The sequence below is a fragment of the Oryctolagus cuniculus genome, chromosome 7 (assembly GCF_964237555.1).
Source record: "Oryctolagus cuniculus chromosome 7, mOryCun1.1, whole genome shotgun sequence".
Classification (NCBI taxonomy): domain Eukaryota; kingdom Metazoa; phylum Chordata; class Mammalia; order Lagomorpha; family Leporidae; genus Oryctolagus; species Oryctolagus cuniculus.
The window spans coordinates 125827680-125851634 of record NC_091438.1 but is presented as its reverse complement, the minus strand read 5'-3'; the positions used below and the strand labels follow the sequence as shown (position 1 = coordinate 125851634).

At 51.7% G+C, this 23955-nt stretch overlaps 2 protein-coding genes across 2 annotated transcripts in view; both read right to left on the bottom strand.

Annotated features, from left to right (window-relative positions):
- CYP4A5 (cytochrome P450, family 4, subfamily A, polypeptide 5) overlaps positions 1–573 on the bottom strand; it is a 64779-nt gene extending 64206 nt beyond the window's left edge. The window contains exon 1 of the mRNA XM_070076684.1: positions 236–573. Coding sequence (XP_069932785.1) covers positions 236–357 — 122 coding nt within the window. The 5' untranslated portion in view covers positions 358–573. The remainder of the gene's footprint in view (positions 1–235) is intronic.
- A 1779-nt stretch (positions 574–2352) lies between these two features.
- On the bottom strand, positions 2353–19896 carry CYP4A7 (cytochrome P450 4A7). The gene is given in 12 exon segments (NM_001171070.1): positions 2353–3349; positions 3896–3972; positions 4091–4155; positions 5655–5788; positions 5892–6082; positions 6175–6281; positions 6685–6839; positions 7200–7327; positions 10288–10415; positions 11268–11312; positions 12062–12203; positions 19694–19896. Coding segments are annotated over 12 exon segments (1536 nt in total). The 5' UTR covers positions 19889–19896; the 3' UTR covers positions 2353–3180.
- Positions 19897–23955: the final 4059 nt, after the last annotated feature.

Below are 23955 nucleotides of genomic sequence, written 5' to 3'. Positions count from 1 at the left end.
AGCCTCAGACAGCTCTTCTGCAAAAGCCAACTGAGACAGGTCAAGACCAATAGTCCCAGCACCAAGAGGTGCAGGCGGGTTGACTGAGTGTGCAATCGTAAGCCTGTCTCTGCCCAGCAGCCATGGGAGGCACTCGTAACTGGCTGACGGAGCCCTGGGGTTTTTCACTGATAGTGGACTATGGTGGCATGGAATGTCCCCAAAGGAAAAGACAAAAGTGGTCCATTTCACTCACCCTCTGACAGTCGCAGATGAGACCCCATGAAATGCTGCAGACTTTTTCTGCCGAATTTTTAGAAGCGCTACAGTTCTTTCCTGTTGGAGCTCCGCCTTTCTGCCAAGTTCTTTGTCTCCCATCTATGAAGGTTCAGGCAAACGACCAGGAAGTGTGAGAAATGCAAATGAAGTTGATTCAGTGGACTTGATAACAAAACATAGCAACAAATACAGAGCCAACGAAACACAGAAAACGAATACAGAAATACAGAGCCAACAAAACACAGAAAGAGAAAGCTCCTCCTGGTGCCAGAAGGGTTCCTCAAAGTGGTGGCCAAAGAAAAGGTCGTGCCTGGGGGGTTTGCTATGTTTTTAAATAGGAAACATTCCCTGATTGGTGGCTGTTTATTCTAATAAGACGAAGCCTGTGAGCCAATCAGGGAGCAGCTGCCAGAACCACCTTTTTTGCATAGATACACTGATGAGGTAAAACCGAAGTGCTCCTTGTGAGCCACCCAGAGGTCAGCGCTGGTGTTACTTGTTTTGCATAGAGAACTGGACAGAGAACTCAAGCAGGTGTGCCGTGCCGTGGTGGGGGCCTTTGGCTGAGGTGACCTTGTCTAGTGGTTCCAGTGGTGGCACCACGCTTTCCTCTCCAGAGCCTGTGCTAAGCAGCTGCCCGTCTCCTGTCTCTATCACTGTTCCCCGTCCAAATGACACGTAAATCATCTCGAAGTTTCCACCTATCCTGAGGAAAATCACTGTGTGCTCTAACTCAGGGCTGAGATTTCTGGAAGAAAATTCAGAGTTCCATCTTTCCAGTGAAACTGAATCCCCGGTCTTGCAGGATATCTTCCTTTAAAATGAGGGCATTGATTAGGAAGCAACGGAATCTTCAAAATTGGCATGGGGACAAGTGGGAAGGCCACAAAAGGTGGGAACATCAGTCTCCTGAATGCCAGTTGCTGGCTGTACATCTTCCAGTTATGCATTCGAGAACCAGAGGAGTCGCCTCAGCATGGCCTGGGCATACAGAACCAGCCAGGTGACCGCACCCTGGAGGGCTGGGATGCTCTATACATTAATACCCAATGCATGGTGCTGTTTCCCCCTTAGCCAGGATTCATGGGTCCAGGAATCAAGGGATGGAAACGGGAGTGGCCCCACTCAGCAATCTCCTTGGCGAACCAATAGTACAGTTTAGGCTTTGTGCACTACAATCCTGTTTCCTGAAGGTCAAAGGTCTTAGTTCCAGACAGGGTGATGCTTCCACCCAGAGACACAGCAGTTCTTCTACTGACCTTGCAGTCATGACTGCTGTTTGTCACATTGTGTTCCTCACTGAAGACAGCTACCATGCTGGCTGGGGTACCTGATCCTGGTTGTCAATGCAAAATTAAAATAAGGGAAAGTATGTTTGGAATACAGAAGATATCATAGGGCATTGTCAGTGCTACCATGTCCTGTGGTTAACATAAACTGAAACATACAACCCAACTCCACAAAGACTACCAATGGGCCAGATTTTGCAAAAATAAAGGTTTGGAGCACCCCCACCATCACCAGCTGAAAGCTACAATTGGCTGAGGTGTTTGCCAAGGGTATGGGGACATGGGATGGGTAGTAGAATAAAATAGTTGTGAATACTAGATTTTTAAAAAAGAAACATTTATTTGTTTACTTATTTGAAAAGTACAGAGAGAGAGGGAGAGACTGAGACAGAGACCGTCTCCCCACTGGTTCACCCTCCAAGTGGCTGCAGCAGCCATGGCTGGTCCAGGCCAAAGGAAGGAGCCAGGAGCGTCTTCTGGGTCTCCCGTGAGGGTGCAGGGACCCAAGCACCTGGGCCATTATCTGCTGCTTTCCCAGGCACATTAGCAGGGAGCTGGATCAGAAGTGGAGCAGCTGGGACTTGCATTGGCACCCATATGAGATGGCAGTGCTGCAGACGGTGGCTTAACCTGCTACACCACAGCGCTGACCCCTAAATACCAGCTTTGACCACATGAACAGTGGCAGAACAAGGACTGCAATTGTGGTGCTTATTTCTTCTGTATTTTGTCACGAACATTTTTGTGTGTATACCACATTTTCATCCCCTTTCCTATCTAATTTACATCTAAAAAAAGATATATTGATAAAATTCAACTTTAATTGCATCATTTAAGTATTTAAGTTACAGAATGTTAAGGAGAAGAGAGACCATAATCAATGACTTAGCAATGTGTCTTTTTTTTCTTTTTGGGGTTGGAGGGTAAAATATGCTCTCAGCTGTATGCAGGATAATTCACAACAGGATGACTTTGGCGTAGTCCTCACTTCCAGATTAAGTAGGTTTGAGGGGGTGTGTATGGATGCCAGACAGACGGGGTGGACTGTGCTGTCTAGTTAAATGTTAGCCCAGATATCACCTTGAGGAGATTTTGCATCTGTGCTTAACATCTGCAATGAGCCAAGTTCATGTCCAGGAGCTAATCATTGACAATCTAACTGGGTCTTATCCAATCACAGAAGGCTAGCACAGAGCTCTGGAAGCTGAAATATGGACAGGGATGGGAGTTGATTGTCCCTTGGGGCTCATGAAATACTTTCAATTTTGACCAGGGAAACACATTTCAGGCATCAAAACTGCGAGACTACAAATTGGTGTTGTTTTAGGCCACTCAGACTGAGTTAGCTTGCTGTATCAACAATAGGAGGCTCAGGCAGGCACAGTCAGAAACAGGCAGGCTGGAGGGCTGGCAGGAATCAAGGGTTCTGAGGACAGGTAGGAGACAGACAAGCAGGTCAGCATCCTGGAGGAAAGTAAGAGGACAGGCAGACTGGAGGACAAAAGGCCGAATGGCAGGCAGGTGGAAGAAGGGCAGGTAGGTAGAGAGAAAGCAAGATACAGACAGAGTGCGGGACACGGGCAGGTGACAGGAAGAGAGGACGCCTGGCAGACCATTCTTGTTTCCAGCAGGGTTAGTGGAGCTTCCTGAGACGTAGGTGAATCCCATTCTTAGACTTCAGCACAAGTCTTGTTATGGGGATGGGGACTCTGGTGGGATCCGGCAGCAGCTCGAAGCGCAGCAGGGTCAGGGCCACGGCCACCTTCAGCTCGTTCATGGCAAATTGTTTCCCGATGCAGTTCCTGGGCCAGGGAGAGACAATGAAATGGGAAGTGGCCTCAGATCCCCTCCTGCCCCTCCTGGGACAGGCACTGACCCTTGAGCCCCAGTCCCAGAGCTGGCCATTCAGGACCCTCCTCCAGGTGGCCCAGCCCTGACCCCTTTCCTTCCAGTCCCCCACTGTCCCCAAGCCTTGGTCACAGTCTCCTGACCTTCACAAAGCTACCACTCTTCCGGGGCTATCCCTGTCTCTACTTCTGCTCTTGTTGGGCAGGAAGTCAGTGCTAGGACAGGGCCAGTGCTATATGAGACAGAGTCTAATATGGGAATCACTTAAAGAGTTGACCGTTGTTGGGTCACCTCACTCCCACAGTGACTACCCTGCTTTGAAACCCCCCCTTACATGGCTCGCAGAGACACCCACACAAGACCTCCCTCCCAGCAACACCAACACAGGAGGGCAGGTCTGAAGATCCCACGTGGGAACACAGGGGGGTCACAGACGCTGGGGATGAGCCCTGAGACTCCCCATCACCCCCCGACTCCATCAGCGCACACGGGACGCTCACCTCGATCCTCCTGAGAAGGGCAGGAAAGCGTGGCTGTGGCGAGCAGAACCCGGTGCGAAGCGGGAAGGGTCAAACACCTGCAGGGAGCAGAGGTCAAGGGCGATCCCTGAGGGCCCAGGGAACACAGTGGCAGCAGGGGGAGGAGTTGGTCTGAAGGATCAGTCCATGCCCTCCCTCCTCCCAGCACCCTCCTACCTCTGGGTTTGGCCACACCTTCGGGTTGTGATGCAGGCCATAGATGGAGAGTGTGATTATGATGCCTGTGGGGCAGAGACAAAGAGAGAGACTGATCTTAGCCATGGGGTAAGGCCCACAGTACGCCTGTGCAAGCCACAGGTGTTCACTTTGAACAGGATGATCCTATTGCACAAGTCCAGGGGTGGGCTTGGCAAAGCACCTGAGCACAGGTGAGGTCAGAACCATGAAGCCAGGGATGAGAAGCAAGAAAGAATCTGATGCTCAGTGCTTACTGTAATCCAAGTGCTTGCTCATGGTCATGCGGAGTTCCCAGGAGCTGCAGGGCGTCTGCCTGCACTGACTCCCTCGGGTCCCCCAGCAGCCCTCCAGGGTAGGCACCCTCCCATTCTCAGTGTGCAGAAGAGGCACTTGGAGCTCCGGGGGGCTCGGTGACCTGTCTCTACTTGCACAGCTAGGACCAGTAGGGCTGGGATCACGCTCAGTGCTGGGTGAGGAAGAGAGTGGCTGCAGGGGTCTGCAATCTGGCCCCCAACTTCTCTCTGCCATCAACCTGAGGGCTCCTCAGAGACTGGATCCCATCTGACCCAGAGATCAGATTTCCCAATCTCCCTCCTTCGCCTTGAATCTAGAAGAAAAGAGGCACAAATGCTTCTGCCCCATGAGAGTCTCTCTCCAGGCTTGCACACAGTCACAAGTTCTGGGCTTGAGCATCCTTGTGGAAGCGACTCCAAAGACTGAGTCATCATTGTGTGAGCCCACACAATGCATATTGCTCTGCACAGATTTCCATACAGTTTTCCATTCATTACGTAAAATGTGAACATTGTTTTCCAAAGTGACAATGGAATGTGAGTGATGGTGTGATGCAGGGGGTGAAGTTGCCACTTGGGATGCCTTCATCCCATATTGGAGTGCTGGCTCCTGTCCTGGCTGCTCCACTTCCAACCTAGCAACCTGCTAATGTGCCTGGGGAAGCAGTAGAACTTAGCTCAAGTGCTTGGGCCCCTGCTACCCATCCATACGGAGTTCCTTGCTCCTGACACTTCAGCCTAACCTGTCCTCAGTGTTGTAGGCATTTGAGGAGTAACCAGCAGATGGAAGCGCTCTCTTTCTCTCGCTCTCCCCCTCTCACTTTTTCTGTCTTTTATATCTGTCTCTCCATCTCTCTCTATATATCACTCTGTATTTCCCATAAACAAATCATTTTGAAAAGTATGACAGTGAAGACAGAAATCATGTCTGAATTCTGTAGTCTTTGAGTCAGGAATTGGAGCCTGGAGCTTTGCGGACAGTAAAAGGTGTAGACAGGTAGAGAAGTAGACAGGTCATAATTTGGAAAACCTTCTTTATATGTAGAGAGAGGAACTAATATTAACTGGACTTCCGCTGTGGTCAGCCATGTGTTAGGCATTTTAGACCATTCATTCCAACCCCAAAGGAAGAACTCCTTTCTTGATGAGCACAGGGAGACCAGGAAGGCTTGGAGCTACAGCAGCTTCCAGGGACGTCGGATCCTCCATGTGTCCTTGGGAGCGCTTAGGTGAGGGTGGGCAGTTCGTACCCTTGGGGAGGGAGCGTCCATCAGGGAAGGTGACAGGTGAGCTGAGCTGTCTGCCGACACCTGGCACCGGTGGGTAGAGTCTCAGCGCCTCCTTGATGCACATGGTGGTGTAGGGCATCTTGTCCAGGTGCTCCCTGAAACAAAGCCCAGGCAGAGGAGGGGAAGGGCTGGACCCCCAGGGCTTCCTCTCCCAAACAGGCAGGGCCCTCCCCCACCGCCCCCTGGGCTCTCACTCACCAGGTGATGGAGGCTCCGTCCCCCAGGAGACCCTGGATCTCCTCGCGGCACCGGTGCTGATGCTCGGGGTGCGTGGCCAGGGCATAGAAGATCCAGGAGATGCCGCTGGCCGTGGTGTCGTGGCCCTCGAACATGAACGTGTCCACCTCGGCGCGGAGGTCCTGGTCGGACAGGCTGCTCCCGTTCTCCATCTGGGGGAGGCCACAGTGGGAGAGAGGGCATGGGCTCTGTCCCTGGCTCTGTGCTTCCAGGCCAAGCTCGGGCCTGCCCTGCACACACTGACCTTGGCAAAGAGGAGGACGTCCAGGAAGTCCAAGCGCCTCTTCCTCCTGACCTTCTCCAGCTCCCCCTCCTGCTGCAGCTGAGCCTTCCTCTGCTGGATCACTCGGTCTGTGCCAGAGCAGTGGGTACCGGAGCAGCTGAGAGCCCCACCTGCCCCAACCCGGGTGCCCTGGAGGTCAGGGTGAGCGTGGGAGTGGGAGTGTGGGTCGGGGTGGGAGCCAGCATCCTGGGATGCAGGGCAGGCCTCCCTGCAATTGCACAGCCCAGGAGCCTCAGCTGATTGCTGCTGGGCTGGGGCCTCATTCAGTCATCGCCCGTGTGATGGGAACCCCTGCCAGCACCTGGCACCCCAGCATCTCAGCTCGCGACCCCTGCACCAGGGAGGTACCCAGCGTGTGTGTCCCAGCTCCTGCAGGGGGAGCATGGGCCTGGCTCTGCCTGAGGAGTTGGGATTGGTTCCTTTGGGCTGCGCCGGTTAAGGAGGGGACACAGGAGGAGGAGGAGGCAGCACCTGTGTGCTCGTGGGCGAGCTGGCAGGCACGGTGGGACAAGCGGCCCTCAGGGCTCAGCCTGTAGAGGAAGTCGCTCTGGTGAAAGACGTTCCTCACCCGCTGCAATGCCAAGTCGCTGAGCTCCCTGACAGCCTGGATGTAGGATTTGGAGGTCCTAATGGAGAAGACGGTGGATCAGAGTGGAGGGACAGCTGTGGTCTGGAAGCAGAGCGGGACTCTGGGCGGAGATGGCACACACAGTGGGACAGGAACACGGAGGCACACATCGCTTCCATCTAACAGTCCTGGGGACCCGCAGGCTTCTGTATGGTGGCACAAGGACACAGGCTTCCACCCATGCCAGGGTTCAGGGATCTGTGGCTGAGGCAAGGTTAGGCCGGCACTGCAGCTAACACTTGGCCCGAGACTAGAATCAGAACCGTGCCTTTTGTGCAGGTGAGCACTGAAGCTGACCCGCGTGGCTCCAGCAGTTGGCCAGACCACGGGAGCCCAGGGCTGCAGGGCTGTCACGGACCTGCTTTCCAGCTGGACGCTGCCCTGGTGGCTGAAGGCGCACTTCATGATGGTTTCCAGGGTCATCAGGGAGACGTGTTCGTATATCTCCAGAGGCGCGTCCTTGCGGGCGAGCTTCTCCAGTTTGTCCTTGTAGGGAGAGAAGTGGGCATTTCGCCTTCTTAATTCCCCCAGGAGTCCCGTGCTGACAAGGTGAGGCTCTCCTCTTTGTCTCTAAATATCCTGGTGAAAAATCCTCACTTCATGGAGTAGGTTATTGTCGTAAATTCAGCCTCCACAGCTCAAGTTTGTAATGTGATGCCGACTTTTTATAGGATTTTTATTATAAAATTAAACCTGTTTCCTTGTAACAATCTTGATTTGCTTTCAATTTTATGAAGAAGTTATGAGAAGCATACTTTGGCTGATGACAAAATAGCAAATTTTTGGAGAACAAAGAAGAATGGGACTCATTGCTCTGAGGGTCGATCCCAGTCAAGGAGCAGTAGTGTCAAGGTGGCAGCAGCCCTTCGGAGACAGGCTGTGACTTCTAAGAGACAAGAACCTGGATTGCAGTCCCTCTCCATTAGCCAGAGGTTTGCCGGACACAATTGGATAAGAAATTAAAATCCATGGGGCTGGGTTGTGGTGTAACGGGTAAAGCCACTGCCTATGACACAGGCATCCCATATGGGTGCCGGTTCTAGTCCTGGCTGCTCCTCTTCCGATCCAGCTCTCTGCTATGGCCTGGAAAGGCAGTAGAAGATGGCCCAAGTCCTTGGGCCCCTGCACCTATGTGAGAGAGCCAGATGAAGCTCCTGGCTCCTGCCTTTGGCCTGGTTCAGCCCTGTCCACTACAGACATCTATGGAGTGAACCAGCAGATGGAAAATTGATCTCTCTCTGTCTCTTTCTCTTTGTCTGTAACTCTTTCAAAAATAAATATTTAAATAAATATATAGACATATAAATATTTTTTCAAATACATACACATATGACAAAAAAAAGTCCTGGTGGGAGAGGATGGTATTGCAGGGAGGACTCTGCAAATGTAGGCCCAGTATCCATTACCCTCTGTGCGTGACTCAAATCCACACAGAAGCCCCCACCCCAGGCCAGAGCCTGGCTGAGTGCCATCCTGGAACATCCCCCATCACTGAAGCTGCCACTGTGAAGGCCAGCCAGGGGCAGGTTGTTCCGATGTCTGGTGGGATTGACTACACCTCCGGTCCACCGTGCAGAGACTTGGAAGGAGGAACTGACCAACCTGCATCTCTCATAGCCCTCCTCGGTGGGTGATGACGGGAGTGGAGCCATCCTGATGCTTGGGCACTCTCGACTCACTCTTCCCCCACTTTTTTTTTTTTTTTAAAGACGACTGGTTATTTATTTCAAAGGCAGAGAGAGACAGAAGAGACAGACATCTCCCTTCTTCTGATTCACTCTCTAAATGCATGCAGTGGCCACAATTGGGCCAGGCCAAAGCTGGGAGTCAAGAACTCCATCCAGGTCTCCCATGTGGGTGGCAGGAAGATAACTACTTGGGCTGTACCCTGCTGCCTCCCAGGGTGTGCATCTGCAGGAAACAAACTGGGAGCAGAACTGGGGCTTGGACCCAAGCTCTGATACAGAACGCGGGCACTCTGGTGTCTTCACTTCTAGGCTAAAGGCCCGCCCTCCCTCACTTTTGAGGGCCTCTGCCCTGTCCAGCTGAGGCTGCCCTCGTGGTGAAAGCATCCTCTGTGGCAGTGTCAGGGTCATGAGAGTCCTGTTGGGCGAGCTCTCCCAGCTGTCCTGTGGTCACAGCACTGGTCTGGGATTCTGCCTCGGGGTAAGCTCTAGCGGCAGTGATGTCAAAAAGAGAGGGTTTGAGGACTGATGTTGTGGCAAGGGGGGTTAAGCGGCTGCTTGGAATGCCGGCATCCCATGTTGAAATGCCAGTTTGAGCTCTGGCTGCTCTGCTTCCAATCTAGCTCCCTGCTAATGTTCCTGGGAAAACAATAGATGATGCCCCAAGTATTTGAGACCTTGCCACCCACATAGGAGAACCAGATAGACTTCTGGACTTCTGGCTTTGGCCTGGGCCAGCCCTGGCCATTGCAGCCATTTAGGGAGTGAAGCAATAAATGGAAGAAACACACACTCTTTCTCTCTCTCTCTTTCTTTCTTTTCTCTCTCTCTTTCTCTCTCTCTCTCCCTCTGTCACTCTGCCTTTGAAATAAATAAGTCTGTTGTTTTACAAAAAGGGAGAAGGTTTATCTACAGCTGTCCCTTCCTTTCTGCAGGCAATACAGCCCTCCACCTTCAGTGCGGGCTTGGGTGATACTGAACCTCAGGAATACCACATTTTATCCGATGTGTACATACTAAAGAGAAGGTTAATTTACAAATGTGCCAATGCAGCTAACAATAATAAAACGGAGCATTATAACAGTGTACTGTACCAAGTCAATGAATGATAATTTACTATAATGAGAGGCATGTGAATGGGCCGCGTCCTCTCTCTAACTATCATATTATGCTGTGCTAACCCTTCTCCTTCTTCCAGTGATGTAAAGAGATACAACAGCCATGTGCTGAGATAAGGCGACGGGAAAGAGCACCTGATAATACATGTTTCAGACATTGGCTGTCTCGGGTAACAAACTGCAGAGGGAGACCACGTGCAAGGGCAGCCTACTGCACAGCAGTAAGAGACGGGAGCTTCGTCTCAATCCTGGAAAGCCATGTGTTTGGACACACGAGCCAGCCCATGTGAGAGTGCAAGCCTGTGTGCCTGCCAGGCAGTCTCACTGTGTCTTAGTATGCGTGCACGTGTGCCAGTGGGGAGCATCTGGGTGTGCATTTCCACAGAGCAGGGAGTACATGCAGGGGACCTGTGTGAGTCACCTCTGGGGGTGACAGTGCGTGGATGTATCTCTGAGAGCAGTGGGTCCTTGCTGTTCCAGGGGGCCTGAGCCTTGACATTGGGCACGTGCACTCCAAAGGCTGGGATGCACATTTCTGGGTTTGAGAGTGTTAGTCTGTGTGGCTGTGGCTGAGATGGTCTGAGGGATTTCTGAGTGTGTGTGTGAGTGGGTGCGTAGAGGTGACAGAGAGACACAGACTCACCAGCATCACTTGGACGGAGTCCACCATGAGCCCCACGTAGGGCTTCAGGATGTCGTAGTGGAAGGCTGGGGTGAGCATGCGCCGGTGCTGGAACCACGTCTGCCCTTCCAAAAGCAGCAAGCCATACCCTGGGCCAGAGACGGGTATGTATTTGTGCAGGGGTGTCAGGGTTAGAGGGATGCCAGGGGACAGGAGAGGTGCTGGGGGCAGGAAACCCAGAGGGAGGTAGACACTGGGTCACAGTCGGGAAGGCAGGCTGGGTTTCAGAAAGGGGAATCTCCCAAGGGAGCCGGTGTGCCTGATGGGATTTTGACAGGTGCGAGGCACAGGTTGAAAAGCTATTAGAGAGGCCGGCGCCGCGGCTCACTAGGCTAATCCTCCGCCTAGCGGCGCCGGCACACCGGGTTCTAGTCCCGGTCGGGGTGCCGGATTCTGTCCCGGTTGCCCCTCTTCCAGGCCAGCCCTCTGCTGTGGCCAGGGAGTGCAGTGGAGGATGGCCCAGGTGCTTGGGCCCTGCACCCCATGGGAGACCAGGAAAAGCACCTGGTTCCTGGCTCCTGCCACCGGTTCAGCGCGGTGCGCCGGCCGCAGCGCGCCGGCCGCGGCGGCCATTGGAGGGTGAACCAACGGCAAAGGAAGACCTTTCTCTCTGTCTCTCTCTCTCACTGTGCACTCTGCCTGTCAAAAAAAAAAAAAAAAAAAAAAAAAAAAAGAAAAGCTATTAGAGAGCAAGTGCTGCATCAGTGTGGGGCTGAGCACGGTGGGAGGCAGTGAGGAGCGACCTGCGGGAAGCCAAGAAGCAGCAGGGCTCACCCCAGCATCAGCAAGAGGCGAGGGCCTGGCTAGAAGAGCAGAAACGAGGCTTGGTTTACAGATGGAGCGATGGGAGGGGAGGCTGCCAATTGCTCTTCCTTGACAAAGAGGTCGCTCTTGGCAAATCTACTTGGACAGGGGGTACAGTTCTGGTTAGACACACGTACCAATCCAGGGAGCCAGGAAGCTGTAGGAAACACGAGCCTTTGGGTCTGGAAGATAAGAAGGGAGGTCACAGGGAACCAGCAATGTCCATGCAAGGCAGCCCCTGGGAGAGCTGGCGTCTACTCCATAGGCTGCCCTCAGTCCCTGACCACTTCAGCTGCGTGTGCTCACAAGACTCCTCCCTCCCACCGCCTCCATTCCCTCCTATGCTGTCTTGAAAGCCAGCTGGACCCCAGAAGGCAGACTCGGCTTACCTGCCTCTGAACACTCACAGGGCCTGGCTGGTGAGTGAGCAAGAAACACTGGCTGTGTAACCTCGCCAAAGAATAAGACAGCGACTGCGGTTCCCAGTGGCTGTCGGGTCATGGCCCAGGACAGTGACAAGCAGAGGTTCCAAACCCAACTTAATGTGGCTAGGAAGGGTGTCTCTGATATTTGGGGAAATTTACATAACAGAGGATTTAGGTTAAAAAATAAAGGACAGAAGAAATGAAAGTCAGATAAATGAAGAGGTTAAAGGAAAATGAAAGAGAGAGAGAAAAAGAATGAGAGGAAAGAAGGGAGGGAGGAAGGAGGGAGGGAGGGTGGGTGCCCAGGTCCGCCTAGCTGTTTTGCACTTTCAGTACTCAGTGAGTGTTGTTGGCTCCAGGCTGGGCTATGACCTGAGTGGGTGGCTGGTAGAGGGTGCACACGTAGGTTTCATGTCTGAACTGCCACCTTCCACTGCAATGTTCCAGACCCAGGGCACGTCTCAAGAGGGAAAAAGCTGCTTCAGAAAGCAAGTGTTCTCACTCACCTGATCGCCCCAGAATCGTCTTCATGTAGTCAGGGTCGTAGACAATGAGAAACAGCTCACTCCCCCACAGCCAGCGAGGACAGGCGCTTGGGAATTTCTCCACTCGCTTCAGCACCTGCTGCAGCTCCGAGTCTATTGGAAACTGTAGCCCAAGGAGACACAGCGGCAGTGCCTCTGTTATTTAATTTCCTGGTGTGGGAGGCCATGGGCAGGCAGTCCTGAATCCCCGCACCGAGGTCAGAGATCTGATTGACTTGATCCACTCTCTTGCTCTCCCTCCAGGCCTTGACCTAAGGTCAGGTTCGATCTCCCTCTTGGGCTATCTGTGGCTCCTCAATCAGAGTTGCCTTTAGAAATGTACAGGTAGTAAGTGCTCAAATGTGCAGGGACTGACCCCGTGCTGCCCAAAGCTTTTTGCCAGAACCCATTATGCAACGCTCAAGCCACACCTATGTTCAGAGAGAGATTACTAGTTTACCCTGTTGTACTGAAGAGTAAGGCCACCACTGTTAACGATGTGGCACGTGATCCGTATTAAACACAACCCCGCTGACCCTAGCTGTCCTCACCTGGGTTCCATGGCTTCTTATGTGTCTCATATTTCAGCTGAATGTCAACAAGTTGGCAAACTCACCTTTAACACCTGTAATCTCAATGCCCAGCATGGAACATGGCTCGTAGTCATGGTGCCTTATTTTTATTTTTAATTTTTTAAAAATTTTGCTATGACTTCATTTAAAGCTCACAATAGCCAACAACCACAATTCCTCTGACAACACTGGGAAATTTCAGCCTTCATATATTAATACAAAAGTCCAACTTCATTTTCCAATACCTTTCATCAAATTTCACCCATGCCAATGGAGCTCTACGAGGTTTTGAGTCCTCTCAAACTTCATTAGTAAAACTTTCTTTAAAAACTTCACTAATATTTTGTAAATCATTACAGTTATATGTAAAAGCACTTACAAAATTTCAAAAAGCAAAAGACTCAGTGCACTGCAACTTGGAACATACGAAACAAAGAAACGTTAATCGGAAGATGTGAAACCCGAGGGAACCTCCACTCCCACGCTTCTCACTGAGCTGGTTCCAATACAGCACTCAGCAGAAGTACTGTGTGCCTCATATGCCCTTCTCCCCACTCAGTTTCCTCAAACCTTGTCACAGTTTCTCCAAGAAGAAATCCAGTTCTGTGCCAAGCATCACCTTTCCCGAAGTCGTCTGCACACAGCAGAGGTGGAAAGATGGCAGGTGCCCACCAGACACGTGCCGCTGGCACTTCCCTGTGCGGTTGTCACGCTACACAGCCCTCGGGACTTTTTCCACTGCTCATGTCAAATGTCCAGAGAGCCAGGAGCCCACTGTAGTCCCAACTGCACCCTTGCAGTGCCGGTGTGCAGTTGCACAGTGTGACAGGAAGTCCCAATGCAGCCAGCAGTAATCCCAGCTTGTGTGCTACAATGAACACCATGTTGCTTCTTGAAAAGGTGCAACACCCCTGGGGCACACTTGGGGGAACTAACTCGCATCCTTTTGCTTTTGTATTGAGGCCTGCAAAATCCCACTCCACAGGCACCAGAAAGACTGACCAAAATATTTACTTAAAAATAAGCAAATGTTGACAATCAAATGGCTTCCAGGTGACAGTAAACAGTGAAAGTAATTCATCTGCTAGACAAATGCAGTTTTCACTCCCTTAACAGTTTAACAGGAATCTAGAATACTGGGACTGACCTATAACTATGGTTCAAGGAGGTCCAAGCAAGGCAGCCACATTTCTGAAAAGAACAGCAAAAACCTCAAAACACAAGCATACCACACCCTGAAAAGCAAAGGTCACGGAAGGAGTCACACATTGGTCACAGAGAGGCACCGCTGTCACTGTGAGTTCTCCCGCTTAGTGCCAAGAGGATGGCACCTGCTGTTTAAGAACTAAAGCAAATGACAGGGACATCTCGTGATATGACCGCCGTGTTTGGCCCTTGTCATGCCCCTGCGGAACTGTGGTCGCCGTGCCATTTACTTGCTGAATATTACAGTTAGCGGTGAGTTAAGTCTGTGATTATAGAGGGGATTGAAATTATGTCTTTGCAAAAGTTAAAGAAAGAAAAGAAGGAGAGTGATTGAGGGAGGGGAGTATGGTTATCTTCTTAGGACTATACCTATGAAATACATAAAATCTATTCTTTTTAATAAAAATTTTAGGGCCGGCGCCATGGCTCACTAGGCTAATCCTCCGCCTGCGGCGCCGGCACACTGGGTTCTAGTCCCGGTTGGGGCGCCAGATTCTGTCCCGGTTGCCCCTCTTCCAGGCCAGCTCTCTGCTGTGGCCAGGGAGTCCAGTGGAGAATGGCCCAAGTACTTGGGCCCTGCACCCCATGGGAGGCCAGGATAAGCACCCGGCTCCTGCCTTCGGATCAACGCGGTGCACCGGCCGCAGCGCGCCGGCCACGGTGGCCATTGGAGGGTGAACCAATGGCAAAGGAAGACCTTTCTCTCTGTCTCTCTGTCTCTCTCTCTCACTCTGCCTGTCAAAAAAATTTAAAAAAAAAAAAGACTACAGGAAAAGAATAACAATAAAATGTAATCAGGTGAAGTATAGTGGTTGGAAACAGCTATATGAAACAATTGAATTCTAAAATAATTTTTATTTTCAAAAACAGAAATTAAAGACATTCATTCAAGAGAAATTCTCAAAGATCTGTAAATAAAATTATGCACTAAAAAAAAAACTAAAGTGGAGTAGTAATGCCAAACGAAGTGCTTGTAGAACAGCCCTTCTTTTAAAAGTCTTTCAGGATGGGGCTGGCACTGTGGCACAGCGGGATAAAGCCCTGGCATGGAATGCACCATAGGCACCCCAGGTGGGCACTGATTTGAGTCCTGGCTGCTCCACTTCCGATCCAGCTCCCTCTGAATGTGCCTGGGAAAGCAGCTGAGGATAGCCCAAGTCCTTGGGCCCCTGCACCTGCATGGGCGATCCAGAGGAGGCTCCTGGCTCCTGGCTTCAGATGGGCTCAGTTCTGTCTGCTGCAGCCATCTGGGGAGTGAACTGGTGGATGGAAGAGCTCTCTCTCTCTCTATCGACCTGCCTCTGTAACTCTGTCAAATAAATAAAATAAATCCTTAAAAAAAGGGTAAGCAGAACCGCTATTTATAGGCTACTGACACAAAATAAAGGCTTCTACAATAGCATTTGAAAGCAAAGATATATTTTGTAGACACCACTTTTTAAAAAAAAATTTGTAAACCCACATGACAAATGCGCACACATGCATACACTAAACTCAACCACACCCAAGCCCCCACCCTCCACCCCAGCAAGAAGTATTTTCAGTGAGGTCCGGTACAGCCAAAGCCCCTTAAAGCTCTGGTGACTGTCCTCAGTGGCAGCCAAAGTCCTCCTGAAAATAGGCACCAAACTTACTTGGAGCTATGAATCCTGAAGGAGCAAAAAGCATTTGTGTGTGGTGTGTGTGTGTGTGGTGTGTGTGAGTGTGTGGGGGGTGTTTGTGGGGTGTGTGGTGTGAGTGTGTGTGGTGTGTGTGTGAGTGTGTGGTGTGTGTGTGAGTGTGTGGTGTGTGTGAGTGTGAGTGTGTGTGGTGTGAGTGTGTGTGGTGTAAATGTGTGTGTGGTGTGTGTGAGTGTGTGGTGTGTGTGTGTGTGGTTTGTGTGGTGTGTGTGTGGTATGGTGTGTGTGGTGTGTGTGGTGTGAGTGTGTGTGTGGTGTGTGTGAGTGTGAGTGTGTGTGTGGTGTGAGTGTGTGGTGTAAGTGTGTGTGTGGTGTGTGTGAGTGTGTGTGCGTGGTGTGAGTGTGTGTGGTGTAAGTGTGTGTGTGTGGTGTGTGTGAGTGTGAGTGTGTGTGTGGTGTATGTGTGGTGTGTGTGTGGTGTGTGTGAGTGTGAGTGTGTGTGTGGTGTGTGTGTGTGTGCGTGGTGTGAGTGTGTGTGGTGTAAGTGTGTGTGTGTGGTGTGTGTGTGGTGTGAGTGTGTGGTGTGTGTGTATGGTGTGTGTGTGTGTGTGGTGTGTGTGTGTGTGTGTGAGTGTGGCCCTCATGTTCTGACTCCCACCCCCGGGGGAATGTGTGTGGTGTGTGTGTGTGTGTGTGTGGTGTGTGTGTTTGTGTGTGTGAGTGTGGCCCTCATGTTCTGATCCCCACCCCTGGGCGAATGTGTGTGTGGTGTGTGTGTGTGTGGTGTGTTTGTGGTGTGTGTGTGTGTGTGTGTGAGTGTGGCCCTCATGTTCTGACCCCCACCCCCGGGGGAATGTGTGTGTGGTGTGAGTGTGTATGTAGTGTGAGTGTGTGTGGTGTGTGTGTGTGTGTGGTGTGTGTGTGGTGTGTGTGTGTGTGTGGTGTGTGTGGTGTGTGTGTGTGTGTAGTGTGTGTGTGTGTGTGTTTGTGTGTGTGAGTGTGGCCCTCATGTTCTGACCCCCACCCCCAGGGGAATGTGTGTGAGTGTGTGTGTGTGTGGTGTGTGTGTGTGAGAGTGTGGCCCTCATGTTCTGACCCCCACCCCCGGGGGAATGCTCTGTACTCAGGTGCTCTGCACACCTTCCCTTCAGAGGCGTCATCTGGGGCCTCCGGGAGCCCATAAAAGCCTGCCCGGCTCTGCAGATTGGAACCCAACCCGATGGCAGCTTCCAGAGATCCACCCTGAGATGCGATGTAACACCGGATGATGGCCGTTTTCCTGCTGCCACTGGGTTACAGAGGACATTTTCACAAGAACAAAATCACCGCATGGCACTGAAGAAGGGGAGGCAAGGGAAAAGACGGGACCCAGAGCCAGTGCTGGGCCAGGCCTGCGTGCTCCGTGCTTGGGCACTCCCAGGCCTCACTGCACGGGGCTCCACTCGGCAGAGCCGCCTCAGCTCCACCAGCTCGCTTCCTCTCCCAGCCACAGGCTCCGGCCGCCGGACATGCTAAGAGCTCACTTTCATACCTTATGTTTAAAGGGATAAAAAAAGTGCATGAAGGAATGATTGAGTACATGCCAAACAGTGACTGACTGTCTCCATAAACATGACTGTTCCTGGGACACATAGCTTTGACCTAATATAAGAAAAAGAAAACAGGATTTAAAAAAAAAAAAAGCTGGTGGTCCAGAGGTATCCCTGGGAGGCCAAGGGCAGGGGACAGGTAGGATGCAGAAGGGGCAGAACTAGACTCTGAGTCTCTTCTGTCCATCACCGCACTCATTCACTCAGCAAATACCCACTGGGGCTGTGTTGGGTAGCAGGCACATTTCTAGAAGCAGCCATGATTGCGCAGAAGCAATCCCTGCCCTACGGTCCACGCGGGGACAGGGAAGTTCCAACGCCACTGCGTCGACACCTCGCTGTGCACTCGCAGGGCGTGTCTGAGCGGCACCGCTGCCCCTCCTTGAAGCGTCGCCAGGCGTGCACCTGGCCCGGTGCGTGGTGGCTGGGCTTTCAGGGCCCACCCTTTGGGGAGAAGTCGGAGCTCCGTGGTGATCTGAACATGTTTCTTTCAAGCTCAATGAGTGAATCCAAGAACGAGCAGAGGATGAAGGGGCTCACTCATTCAGTTGATAACTACTCACTGAGCACTCACTCTGTATCGATTGCCTTCTGAGGAGCCAGGAATTTTCAGGGAGTAAACAAAGCTCCTGCTATCATGCAACTCACATCCTAGTGACGTGGGGGTGGAACAGATAGGCCTGACCCGGACTGACAAGTGTCCTGCTTCCTTTGCCTACGGAGGTTGCATTGCTCCCTGGACACGTCCATCATAAATGCTGTTCCATCTTTGTTCTGATGTAGCAGTGGCCCAGAGGGGTCAGTAACACCCCCAGTCCCATGCCTCCTCCTCCAGGATCTATCCACACTGCCCCTCCCAGTCTGGGGGTCCTGTTCTAGCACCACAGCTGTCTCATTTCTGACTGCTTGGTGCCCAAGCCGGTCAGCTGCCTGCAAATCCTGCCTCCTGGCTCTGCCATTGGTTCATCCTGGTCGTGTGTGGCCTTCTGTTCCTGATATATCCAATATCAGAGATGTTAAAAAAATTAAGTCTGGGGCCAGAATTGCGGCATAGTGTGTTAAGCCGTCACCTGTCACACCAGCATCCCATATGGGCATTGGTTTGTGTCCCAGTTCAACTAAAAGTTTGGAAAAACAGCAGAACATGGCCCCAGTGTTTGGGCCCCTGGTACCCATGTGGGAGACCCAGAGGAAGCTCCTGGCTCCTGGCTTCAGCCTGGCTCGGTCTTGGCTATTGCTGTCATTTGGGGAATGAGCCAGCAGATGGAAGATCCCTCTCTCTCTCTCTCTCTCTCTCTCTCTGACTTTCAAATAAATAAATAAATCTTTATAAAAAAGAAATGAAAATCTTCATATCGTCAGTGCTAAAAATGCTTGCCTTCAGCTGCTGTCAATGTACAGAAAGGGCGGGGTGATTCAGCGCCATGAGTTATGCTCTTCACAGAGATAGAACTCATCTACTGCCGATGAGTCCAGACATCACCTGATGGCCACAGTGTAACAGGAACGTAACTGGAGAAGTCCTTGGTGGTTCTTAACACCACTTCCTAGCTCAGAAAGGGGCATCATTCAGCTGATGACAACTGCATCACACAGAAGTCACATTTTCTCAAAGTTAACAAATACTATGGAGTCCACAGTACAATTTGCTTGAATGAACTTGGCTTTGACTTTGGCTCTGAGGTCAGTTTTCAGAGTTCCCACCTTCATTTCCACTGCTGGTAATTATTTGTCCTCTTCTGAGAAAGGGGTGAGCCCGGTTTGTGCCTATCCCCAGTACAGGAGCGGTAAGGTGACATTTGTCCTTCTCTGAGAAAGGGGTGAGCCCGGTTTGTGCCTATCCCCACTACAGGAGTGGTAAGGTGACACTGTCCCTGCCCAGGCCTCAGGTGCTGCTTTTCCTCGTTCCAGGCACTCCACACACCTGTGCCAAATGCCCCTTGTACCACACTCTGCACTGGGCACCAGAGTTCAGGGAGAGGATTATGCACTTGGCTCCAAGGAAGTCAAAGTTCAAGGTACATGGGAGAGCAGTGGGGAGGGAATGGGACTCTGTTTAATGTGCAACTGAAACATGGGTGCCCCTACCCGAGGGATACTGCCCAGGCTGTTGCCCTCAGGTACACCCGGGACTGTGAAGGTTTCAGCCCTAAATCCCCTCTTCGGAAAGTCTTCAGTCTTGAGCAAACCAAGCCTGCCTCCTGCACACAGACTCCCTCACATGGATGCCGGGCTTCCCCGGGGAGAGAGGAGTGACTGGGGTAAAGAAGCTTCTAGAAGCCTGTTTTAAGAACAGCCCGGGCTGCAGGGGGTGCTCAGCCTGGAGGAGGGAGACTCAGGCAGGAGCAGTCGTGCCCTCCACGTGCAGGGCTGCCAGGACCGAGTGAGGAAGGCGTGCGTGATGGCTGCGTCACAGCAGGATGGGCTTCCTGGGAGGGAGTGAGCTCCCTGTCGCTGGAATGAACCTAGACCCGAGAGGTGAGCTCTGTGCTCCTCACAGCCCACATGCTCATCACACAACAGCCTGTGCCCTGTGGGCCCCCGTTCAGCAGACTCCGAGAGCCCCAGCCACCCCTGCCCTCCTTGTCCCTCCCCGCCCCTCCCGGTCGCTGTCCCACTCCTTCCTACCTCTCGGCTGTGCCCCAGGAGCCAGTGGGAGGGTGGGCACGGGAACTGCTGGAGGGCTCTGAGCAGCCACTGGCGGCGCAGGTAGAGCTGAGCTGCCTTGAGCAGCAGCAGGAGTAGGCCCAGCAGGGCCGCCGCTTGGAGGAACCCGGAGAAGCTGCCCGGGAGCCGGGTGGAGCTCAGCGCAGACACGCTCATGGTGCAGCAGCTTCTGGATCTGTGACTGTCCCTCCCTGTCACTGACTGCACCTGTATACCCCTGCAGGAGTCCAAGGAACATGGCTCCACCCACATGAGGGGAGGGTGCAGGGTGAGGCTAGAGCTTGAACCACATAATCCCCAGTTTATTAACCCTAAAGAATCCACCTGGGAAGAGACTGTGAGAAAAGCCCAGCTGACAGTAGAAATGGCCATCCAGCCACCAATTTCCCCTCTCTGTTACCCACAAATGTCTAGTGAGCACCTGCTGTGCCAGGCAGCACTGTAGGCAGTGAACCACAGCTGTAGAGAACACTTTAGCTTCAGGGAATTCACAGCCTGATTTACCAAATGTCCTGTAAGGTTGCTGCTTTTACTATCACGCCAATTTTAGTGATAAGAAGCTGATTACAGAGAGGTGAAGTGATATGTTCAGAGGAAAAGGGCTAAGATGGGTTTAGCATCCTTCTCTGTTCAACTCTCAAACTGCCTACCCTCGCTGCCTCTAGAATGTTCCCTGGGGCTTGTCCCAGATCACCAGCCGGTTACGACCTGGGATGACTGCGGTCATCCTGGGTGCAGCCCTGCAGTGGAATCCCCAGGTCAAGCTCACCACACAAGTAGCCAGGAATCCGGCTGCTCGGATCTCCAGGGCCTTGTTTCAAAAGGTGGCGTAATAACACCTTTCCTAAACACCTCTCAAGACTGCTCCTCCTTTCAGTCATCCGTGTACTCAGCAAATATTTCTTCCACACAGCCTAGAGGGAGAAAAGGGGATCAGAGCCACAGCTATGATTCGGCTCTCTGGGAGGAGTGACTTTCCACCCAGCGAAAGGGAAACTCCTGGAGAAGAGTGGGTTCTTGAAGGACGAATGGGAATTTGCGAGTGGAGGGAAGGTCTTGGTGCACACACAGAGGAGCAAGGGACGGGCACGTGTTCATCTTCCTGTTCTTTCGTGGTTATCTCCCCTGGAGCAGAAGCCGGTGCTTAGACTACACAGAGCGAGCGAAGCATGGAAGATGTCGAGGCAGTTCCCCCGCGGCCAGCTCTCTGAGCGGCAGTGAGTTCTCAACCAGCCAAACACTTTTTCCAAACCCCTTCCTGCTTCCTAGCACCTGTGACATAAGCCCTGGGCCAGAGCTCTTTCCTCCACCCCTAAACCCTGAGCGCTGCTGTCCAAAACAAAGTGCGGAAGGCCAAGGCTCCAGCTCCCCCACCCCCTCCCACACACACACTGCCTCGGTCACTCTCAGCTCTCTACCGTCCCAGTCGCCTGAGGCCCAGCGACAGCGAGACTTTCCCTTATGCCATGATCTGAATTTCTGTGCCCACCACCCGACTCCTGAGTTAAGCCTCGTCACAAAGCTGATGATATTAGGAGCAAGTGCCTTCCTAGAATGCATGCTGAACCTCCATTTATTTTCTTAAAAATATCCTCTGTTTTCCCGGATTTGTGGTAGCTAATATACAGAGTACAAACAAGGCAATGTATATGAGCCAAACTGACCTTCTGAGATGCGATTGTTGTTCATATCGCTTGTCTGCACTCTTGAGGAACAGTGGTCCTTCCACTTAGCACTTGTTGACTTCTTTATTTAGTGGAGTGTTAGGCTTGTGATGATAAAGAGAGTTGAAAGTATGTCATTGTAAATAGTAAAAGAAAAATAAGAAAAGAAGGAGGGAAGGTGACAGCGAGGGGGGAGTAGATATGAAATACATGACATTCGTTTCTTTTATACAAATAGAAAAAGTAAAAAATATTATTTTAAATCAATAGTATGTAAATTTAATTAATAGCATTTAAATCACATAGTAATTGTACCATTTACGTGGAACAGGGCGACACTTGTTTCAGCTGTGCAATGGCAGATGACGGTAACTGGCATGTCTGTCACCGAAGACTATTTCCTTATGGCACAGACACGCAACACCCTCTCTGCCATTCTGACATATTCAACCAATCATTGTCAAGTGCGGTTGTTCTACTGTGTTAGAGAACATTAGAAGTCACTCCTCATCCAACTGCAGGTGCACCCATGACCTCTCCTCCCTCCACGCTTCCCCTACAGCCTGGGCTTGGTCACCACTGTTTTAGTCTCTACTTCTGTGAGGTCTACATCTTGGCCTCCACATGGGAGTGAGAACATGTGGTGTTTGTTTTTCTGTGCCTCACTTACACTACTTTAGCATGCTGCCCCCCAGTCCCACCCCCATGGCTGCAGGGACAGAATTTCATTCTGTGTAATGGCTGGGTAGTGCTCTGCTGTGTGTATATCATCACTTGGTCTTTATCCATTTAGCACCTACGGACAAGTAGGTTGATTCCACATTGTTAGGGAAATAAGACTACCCCTCCCCTTCAGTTCAAAATAAAATGTACACTGGGCTAAGTGTTGGGGCTTTGCTGTCACTGTTGTTGCCTTGTCTCTATCCTGTCACACCTGGTGGTGGTGGCGATTCCTCAGAACAAGCACTCGTCCCCCTAACTGGCCAGCTTCCTGTCTGGCTAGGGCAGTACCATGGCAAGACCTGCAGGGCGTCACTGTGGCCAGCTTCTTATGCAGCCAAAAGGCCGGGGTTCATGAGCACCCCCCAGGCTCCCTGGAGGCTGTAGCTCCTTGGCGCACAGCCCTTCCTCTGTGAAGCAAAAGTTACATGTCCTCTCCTCTCTTCTCGCCAGCCCCTTGGGGCTATCATTGCTTTTTCTTCTTCTCCTTACACATTGGCTCTTCCTCGCAGCCTCCTCTTCCTCCGCTTCGCCCCGTAGCTTCTGCTCCTTGAGACACAGCACTTCTTCTATAAAATGCCAGTTTGTCAATAAATTGCCACAACACGCATCTGGTTGTCCTGGATGCCTTGGCCCACTGAACACCTGCCACGTGTCTGGGTATCATGAGTTGTGCTGCATTAAACGTGTGAGATGTGTGAGTGTGGAAGTTACCGTGACAGAATTGTTCCCCTTCCTTTAGCTATACACCTAGCAGCGGGATTGCGGGGTCATAGGGCAGTTCCAAGGATAGATTTTCTTCCTTAGGTACATCTGCACTGTTTTCACATAATGGCTGTGTTAATTTACATTCCCATTGACAGCTTATGAGGATTTCCCATTCTGAACGTCCTTGGCAACAACTGCTATTTTTTGTCTTTTGGCTACAGCCGCTCTAGCTGGAGTTAGCTGATACCCACTAGGTGTTTTTTTTTTTTTTTTTACAGGCAGAGTGGATAGTGAGAGAGAGAAACAGAGAGAAAGGTCTTCCTTTTTGCCGTTGTTCACCCTCCAATAGCCGCCACGACTGGCGCGCTGCGGCCGACGCACCGTGCTGATCCGAAGGCAGGAGCCAGGTGCTTCTCCTGGTCTCCCATGCGGGTACAGGGCCCTAGCACTTGGGCCATCCTCCACTGCCTTCCCGGGCCACAGCAGAGAGCTGGACTGCAAGAGGGGCAACCGGGACAGAATCCGGCGCCCCGACCGGGACTAGAACCCCGTGTGCCAGCGCCGCTAGGTGGAGGATTAGCCTAGTGAGCCGCGGCGCCGGCCCCCACTGGGGTTTTGATTTGCATCGCCCTAACACCCAGTGATGCTGAGCATCTCTCGTTTACTTCTTGGAACTTCGTGTGTCTTCTGAGAAGTATCTGCTCAGATCATCTTCCCATTGTTTAATCATTTTATTTGTAGGTTTTTTTCTTGTAGGGTTGCTTGAGTATGTTATATATTCTGGAGATTAATCCCTTGTTGGATAAACAACTTGCCAATATTTTCTGCTGTTCTGTAAGTTTTCTCTTCACTCTGGTGATTGCAGAAGCTTTTTAGTTTTATGTAATCTGTCAACTTTTGCTTTTGTTGCTCTGGGTCCCATTCCTAACTCCAGCTTCAGCTAATGTGGGCACGGGGAAGCAGTGGTCAGGGTTTAAATTACTAGATTGAAGACATCCACATGGGAGACCTGGATGGAGTTCCCAGATCCTGCTTCAGTTCCCAGCCTGGGACCTTTGCAGGCATCTGGTGACCACAACAGCAGATGGAAGCTCTATAGAGTCAATGCCATCCTCAACAAAATATCACGGT